Raw genomic sequence first — 8,387 nt, forward strand, 5'->3', positions numbered from 1 at the left:
AAAAAGAAAGAAATGTTGTTAAATGTTCTCCGTCGAGATGTGACCCGAGTGGCTGCACGTGTGCGGCCTCTCTGTCACTGGATGACCATGATCCTGGAGGCCAGCTAAACTACTTTTGGTACCAGCAGCTTCTTTCAGAAATGTCTCTAGACTATGAACTAAGCCACGGCCCCATGCCACCCCAGGAGGGAAAAGGTTTTTCTCTCTCGGCTTTTCCTTGGGGGGGAGAGGGAGGAAGGCATGACGACCGCCATCTTATAAGGACCACTAAAGAGAGGTACAAGCTTGCAATGATTCAATTTTTGGCAGAAATTTCCCTGGATTTAGTTACTAAAATACAGAAATCCAAAATCCAAGACCTCATATCTCTTCATTCTCAGCAATAGAGAACAAATTACCAAATGCTTCCTTTTCAGCAGGTCTGATTTTGTGGGGGGGGGGGGGAACTCCAAACAATAATAATGAATTTTTGGGGGAAATATTGAATGTAATAAAAGTAAAGAGAAAGTAAAGTGAAATTATCAGTTACACACGGGGTGGGGGGGGTGGGACGGGAGGTATGCTGGGGTTCTTGGTGGTGAAATATGTGCACTGGTGAAGGGATGGGTGTTCAATCATTGTATAACTGATGCTTAAGCCTGAATGCTTTGTAACTTTCCACATGGTGATTCAATTAAAAAAAAAAAGAAAGAAATATTGTTAAAAAATGAGAATCAGGGACTGGAGTTATAGCACAGCGGGTAGGGCGTTTGCCTTGCATGCGGCCAACCCAGGTTTGATTCCTAGCATCCCATATGGTGCCCTGAGCACCACCAGGAGTAATTCCTGAGTGCAGAGCCGGGAGTAACCCCTGAGCATCGCTGGGTATGACCCAAAAAGAAAAAAAAAGACAGAGAGAGAGAGAGAATCAATATAGTGTAGTGTTTTATTCTGTATGAATGTGACAAAATAGAAAGCAAAACTTATATTCTAGGCTCTAGGAGTTTTCAGCATCAAAGAAAGACTAACATGTATCATCTAACATGAAAATCATTTTTAAATATGAAACTACATACAAAATAAAGTACAATATAACCAGTGTCATAATGCTTCAAAGAACCCAAAATGAAAATTACTCGAGGGGCTGAAAACAGAGTCCAAAGGGAGTTGGATGTAACAGCCCTTCGGGTGTCCTGGATCCATCCCATCACCGGATGGTCTCCCAGCATGGGGCGAGCAATCACCCCAGCACCACGTCAAGAGCAGCCCTGAGCACCGCTGGGTGTGCCCTTCCCAAAAAAAGAAAAGAAAAAAAAAAACAGAAATGACTCTGGTTAAAGTATGATAGAGAAGTTTCACGGAAGAGAAGACAAGGTGGTGCCGGGAGCCTGGGCTCCTGACAGCAGGACCCTCTGTTCCCTTCTCTGAGTGTCCTTGGTTCCACTCTGTCTCCTCCTTTCATCTCAGACAATTCTGCCTACGCCTTCTTCGCCCCTCCTTTCCTCCGTCAGACAACAGAAACTTCCAGGGGGTGAAAAAAAATAAAGTTTCACTTCTTGCCCTGCAATAAGTTGAAATCTTTCTACACAAATCAGCTTGCCAAAGGCAGTGGTAAAGACAGGATTCCCAAATCCAAGAACTGGTGAGAAAAGAAATGAGAGGAAGAGAATTGTGTTGTGTTTTGGTTTGTTCCTAAGTAGGGTGATTGTGTTTTGTCTTGTTTTTAACCAGTTTGGTACTCCCTCTCTTCCCCTCTCACCATGCCAGGGCCCAGGTGAGGTGATAGGAAATGTACATAGCACAATAGTGAGAGAGGGATGTGTTGGGTGAGATTATTGTGACCCACTATGAAAATTACATATCCTGCCAATGAATGATAGATAAGAGGAAAGGATGAGAAAAATACTTCTAGGTTCCGAGCACTTAAAGGACTTTCTCCTCATAGTGTTTTCTTCCTTTTCACATGGGGAAACGGGTTGCTTAAATAAAACAGAGTAATTTGTTAGCAGGTAAGCAGGGACTTGAAGCTGGATCTTTCAGTTCTATGGCTGATGATCTTGTCACTAGATGATATTTCCATTAACAGATGTAAGCAAGTATCTTCTGGTGGGTGCCAATCCTGTCATAGGAATAAGATAGCTACCTCCTTAATAACTTTCTTTTTTTTTTTTTGGTTTTGGGGTCACACCCAGGGATGCTCAGGGGTTACTCCTGGCTCTGCACTTAGGAATTACTCCTGGCAGTGCTGGGTGCCTGGGATTGAACTCAGGTCGGTCACGTGTAAGGCAAATGCCTTGTCCACTGTACTATCACTCTGGCCCCTTTAATAACTTTCTTATTGTCATCTTTTACTTTTCCTCTTTGTTACAGAATGTCTTGCCCTTGGCCTGAGATGGAGATCTCTTTTCTGCTACTCAGCCTAGGACTGATTCTTACAGGATCTTCAGAGAGCAAAATGCAGAGGATTAAAGAAGAATTTCCAAAGGAAGAGATGCAATACAATGTGACAAAATATGACCAAGAAGAACAGACTCTTGAGGTATTATAATATAATAATATTTTATAATAATACCAGTGTCTATGTGTCTAAGAATATTTTATCTTCTTCATTACTGATGTTCAGACGATCACATTATAACTTTTCCCAGGGAAACATTTCAGGCAATGACAAAGGATATCGCAATGACACGATACTCTGCAGTCAAGATTTGGAAGTTAATGGATCCTGTGAGGTGAGGAAGAACTTCGTTCATGGCTCCTTATCAGTGGAATGTGGGGACCCCAAGACTCCCAGCTGTAAGTGTGGACAGAATCCTGAGATAAGCGATGCTGAGAGTCTGGAGCTGGGGACCAATACATGCCAGTTCATCATGAACAAAAACTTCACCTGGTCCCAGTACCACAGGATCATGTCAGTGAAGAGAATATTGGCAGTGCTACCAGGTCATTCTCTGATGAGTTGGTTAGTTAGTGGCTCCAAGTTGTAAATCCTACAGGATGTTGAAACTATTCTGTCTAAAGAAAGACATTTAGGTGATTACATTGCCAGTACATCCATAACAATTTGATCTGGCAGGATCAGTATAGTTTCAAAGTCTGTGACTATAAGTATAACAGAATTCTAAGCCAGCTGCTGTGAAGAATTACACTTCCATTTGTTGTTTTCTGATGTTGTGATGAAGTTTATTTTTACAAACAGTCATTTGAAATCTTTCTGTAGCTCTTAATCTCCATATGAGTCACAAGAATCTTGACCCATAACATGTGTGTCATTATCTTCATCAATGTGTGCCTATGTGCTCTTATTTCTCGCCTCTTTCCTTCATAAGACTACTCTCTTTTAATGTGCTAATTTTTTTTTCTTTTTGGGTCATACCTGGCGATGCATACTTACTCCTATTACTTACCTACTCCTGGCTCTGCACTCAGGAATTACTCTTGGTGGTGCCCGGGGGACCATATGGGATGCTGGGAATTAAACCCGGGTTGGCCGTGTGCAAGGCAAACGCCCTACCCACTGTGCCTAGTGTGCCTAGTCCAGCCCCAAATGTGCTAATTTTAAGGAAATGCATGTAAATAAATGTTATACTGAAACTAGCCCAAGGAATTTAAGAACTTTAAAATTTAAAATTAAAAGCAGGAAGCTGTCTGGGAAGACAAGGTAGCCTTTTGCGTACCTTCCCCCGACCCACCCCCACAAAGCCTCAGATAAGAACAGGTAGAACCTTTCTTTACTCAGAAATCTCAATGCTTGGTTCAGGTTTGCAGAGAAGATGGAATGTGCCTTAGAAGACCTGCCCACACACAGTGCCCAAACTTTCTGGAATGTACTTCCTGCCCCTCCCCCCCAAATACTGCTTCTTCCGACTATATCCTTAAGAAGGTCACTTTGAGGAAGTGACTTTGTCCTCTTCTGCCCTGCTAGCTTGTTACCAATAAAGCTCTTTCTTAGGCCTTCATGGTGTCTCTTGATTGTCACTTTCACTGTCATTGTTGCTCATCAATTTGCTCAAGCAGGCACCAGTAATGTCTCCATAATGAGACTTGTTTGTTACTGTTTTGGGCATGTTGAATATGCCATGGGTAGCTTGCCAGGCTCTGCTGTGTGGGCGAGATACTCTCAGTATCTTGCTGGGCTCTCTGAGAGGGATGAAGGAATCGAACCCAGGTTGGCTGCATGCAAGGCAAACGCCTTACTGCTGTGCTATCGCTGCAGCCATCTTTGTCTCTTGATTGACTCTTCAAATATTTTTTTCTGGTTTCTGGGCCACACCCAGAAGTGCTCAGGGCTAACTTATTACTTACCTCTGTGCTCAGGTTTCACTCTTGGTGGACTTGGGAGAGCATATGATGTGCTGGATATCGAATCTGGGTGGGCCCCGTGCAAGGCAGCTCTCTACCTGTTGTGACAATGCTCTGGCACCAGTTGACTGACTCTTGATGGATCATAAAACATGATCTTTGTTGTTAGGATTCCACTGATGTCTTGTTCCTGCTGCATATCACTGCTTGTACAGAAACTTTTCTAATGTTTTTCACATTTAGTACAGAATAATTCTCATTCTAGCAAAACTCAGACAATCAACCAATAGGCAGCGTTAGGACGGGTATATTTTGGTGATCATTTAGCTGGTGTTTCTGGTCAGTGTGGTGACTACTTAAAGTAAGTATTCACTGTGGACTAGGTCATAGAGGTATACAATTAGCACTTCATTAGCACTTGGCAGTCAGGGAACAAATGTCTGGGGCCTGAAGTTCTCATTAAGGAGGGCTACACTGGGGGCCTGAAGGGAATGTACATATGGGGTCCATGGCTACTTGTACTCACTGGAACCAGAATAGCTCTATCCGTATTGGTGCAGTGCATGCAATAAGCCTGTCCTCATTCAAACGTGACTCTTACAGAGAGTCTAGCTGAGGTGATAGGCATGACAACCTTAATAGCAATAACTATTTAGGCCCTGGGAGAGCTTTTATTTGTTTTGACAATATGTAAGAAAAAGCAAGTGCAGCCCAGTACAATTATTATTCCCTTACAATGTTTCTTTATATGAGAGAGATCATTTTGTACTTATCCCATTCCTCTAACTAATCTTTATTTTTTTTCCTTTTTGGGTCACACCCAGCAATGCACAGGGGTCACTTGTGGCTCATGCACTCAGGGACCACCCCGGCAGTGCTCAGGGAACCATATGGGATCGAACTCGGGTCAGCTGCATGGAAGGCAAATGCCCTATCCCCTGTGCTGTCGCTCCAGCCACTCCTCTAACTAATCTAACTCAGCATAACACCTCTAGTTCCATCCACATGGTAGCAAATGGCATGACTTCATCTTTTCTTACAGCTGAGTACTAATTCACTGAGTATATACAACACAGCTTCTTTTTTAAAAAAATAATTTTTATTGGATCACCGTGAGGTAGAGTTACAAATTTTCATGATTACATTTCAGTCATACAATGATCGAGCACCTATCCCTCCACCAATGCACATTTTCCACCACCATTGTTCCCAGTGTTTCTCCCTCCACCCCCACCCCATCCCACCTCTTGCCTCTGTGGCAAGTACTTTCCTTCTTATTCTCTCTCTAATTTGCAATACAGATACTAAGAAGCCATCATGTTTGGTCCTTAGTCTACTCTCAGCACACATCTCCCATCCCGAGTGATCCCTCCAATCATCATTTACTTAGTGAACCCTTCTCCATCCCAACTGCCTTTTCCTCCAGCATGTGGGACCGGCTTCCAAACCTTGGCATGATCCTCCTGGCCTTTACCTCTACTGTCCTTAGGTGTTAGTCTCATATTATGCTACTTTATATTCCACAAATAAGTGCGCTTATTCCATATCTGTCGCTCTTTTTCTGACTAATTTCACTTAGCATGATACTTTTTATGTCCCTCCACTTATATGCAAATTTCATGATTTCATCTCTTCCAACAGCTGCATAGTATTCTATTGTGTAGATGTACCAAAGTTTCTTTAACCAGTCATCTGTTCTCGGGTATTCAGGTTGTTTCCAGATTCTGCCTATTGTGAACAGTGCTGGGTTCCATGGGACTTAACTCATGAGAGAGGCTCGGTCCGAGCATGTGGAAAGCGTCCTGGAGTATGGCGGCGGTTGCCTTGTGGAGGTCAACTGCCAGGGCTGGGTCCCTTGGGGCGGGGAGGGCTCTCACCCACCCCTCTCTGGGGCGCCCCAACAATACAGTTTCTTTTGCTACTTATCTGTTCTTGTGTAGTTGAGTTACTTCCATATCTTGGCTGTTGTGAATAAGAAATGCTGTGATAAACGTAGGAGTGTGATATCTTTTCAAAATAGCATTTGGGGGTTTGGGGCAGAGATGCCGAAAAGTGGAATCACTGGGTCATAACGAACTTTAATTTTTGATTCTTTGAGAAGTTTCCATACTATTTTCCACAGAGTCTAAATCAGACAGTATTCCTATCACTTATGGGTAAGGGGTCCTTTGTCCCCATATCCTCTCCAGATTTGCCTGTTTCCATTCTTCAGTATGTCCAAACACAGAGAAGATGTGTGGAAGCTGAGTGCCAGCACTCCGGGATGAGCATCCAGGTCTCCATTCCCGCTGGCTCGTCTGCATTATCTCCTTCCTTTGAGTTTGGTGAATATAATGGGATAGTCACTTTGTGGTCCGTGTAACAGACTTTGAGAAAAGAATTTGGAAATGGATTCTTCCTACAAACCTCTAATAGCAACGCTTCCTGGCTGACACCTTGAGTGTGAGTCACTGGATAGAGAAGCTGAGACCAAATTTAGACCCTCTGAGCTTTAAGACAATAAATATTGCTCAAGCCCCTAAGTCTGTTACATAGCCATAAAATAATTACTGAAGCATGAGTAAGAATTTTGGTAGGCAGCAAAGAACCTTGTGCACAAAAGTGGAAGCACGTGTGATGCCAGCATTGTGACTGCAAGACTTTTGCCTCACATGCCCCACCTTTAAATGTGACTGAGACCTCCCTCCACTTCCGGAAGCCCCTGCAGCCACGCCCACACCCCATTGCTACCACCATGTGAGCTCATCTACGGGTCTTGTTCCAGAGACTCATAAATAGATCTCAAAAAAGGTCAACTAATCGCAAAAATTTATCAGATACCCCATTCCCAGCTGGGACCTCCTGGGCGTTCTCGGGCATTCTAGCGTGGGCAGGCCAGCTCCCCCCCGACCAGAGCTTTGCAGCTGCTCTCACACCCCAAAGCCATTGGCATGCCCCCAGCCAGACTCCCCAATCAAATATTCTGGATTTTCTGGCGCTTACAGCGTGACATCTCCAAACTCTATAATACTGACACCCCAGTAGTACCACACCAGATTGGATGGGATATAAGGAAGAAATGAACCAATCTCAACTAACAAAAACCATGAACTCAGAAGGCTTAACTTGCAGCAATAGCTTAGTAAACCCTCAGACAAGGACCAAATGTCCCCATGGTGAGAGACAACAATTCTCACAAATTTTCTTCACAGAAATATTTTTTGATCACTCCGTTGGTCGTTTCATGGTAATCAGCAATGTGACATAGATTACTGTGGGCCTGTGATGGGGGCAGGCTTGAGGAATGGTTGGAAAAAGGAAGACAACGGTGGAGGGAACGAGACAGTGGTGGTGGGATTGGCGTTAGAATACTGAATGCCGGTAACAAATCATCATGAACAACTTTGCAAAACACGGTGATCAAATAAAGTGGAAAAAACAAGTAAATAAAATGTGGTTGAGGCTCTAGAGGTTAGCACACCAGCCCGGAATGTAAAGTCCTGAGTTCCATCAGAAAGCAAGAGCTATAGCTCCTCTTTCCTGGCACACAGCGCTGACTGGGTGAGAGGGTGATGGGGGGAGTACAGAGACAGGCCCTGCTATTTGCACTCACAACGCAACGACTAGATTATGTCTCCTTTTCCCACCAGAGCAAATCTAATTCCCCAGGTTTGCAAGTGGTGTACAGCCCTCGCACAACTTTAGGTACAGAAGAGACCAAAAACTAGCTTCTAGCGCCACCTATTGGGGAACAAAAGAAAGGTATCTGAGGACAAATGGCAGAATCAGAATTAAAGCAGGTATGTAGTTCTCCTTTTTGGAGAACCTGGCAAGCTATGGAGAGTTTCCTGTCTGCATGGAGGAGCCTGGCAAGCTCCCCGTGGCATATTCATATGCTAAAACCAGGAACAATGATGAGTCTCATTCCCCTGACCCTGAAAGAGCCTCCAATGTAATACCGTTGGGAAGGAGAGTAAAGAGAGGCTTCTAAAATCTCAAGGCTAGGACGAATGGAGACGTTACTGAGACTGCTCGAGAAAATCGACAAGCAACGAGATGATGATGATGATAGTGATGATGATGATGATGATCTGAGAAGACTGGGGGAATTCTAATTAGTGGAAGAA

General features: G+C 43.9%; 1 protein-coding gene across 1 annotated transcript; it reads left to right on the top strand.

Annotated features, from left to right (window-relative positions):
- The first annotated feature begins 2,371 nt into the window (after positions 1–2,371).
- RNASE11 (ribonuclease A family member 11 (inactive)) lies at positions 2,372–2,966 on the top strand. The gene is given in 2 exon segments (XM_004622786.2): positions 2,372–2,523; positions 2,525–2,966. Coding segments are annotated over 2 exon segments (594 nt in total).
- The last annotated feature ends 5,421 nt before the right edge of the window (positions 2,967–8,387 follow it).

This window comes from Sorex araneus, chromosome 3 (assembly GCF_027595985.1).
Source record: "Sorex araneus isolate mSorAra2 chromosome 3, mSorAra2.pri, whole genome shotgun sequence".
In the NCBI taxonomy this organism is placed as follows: Eukaryota; Metazoa; Chordata; class Mammalia; order Eulipotyphla; family Soricidae; genus Sorex; species Sorex araneus.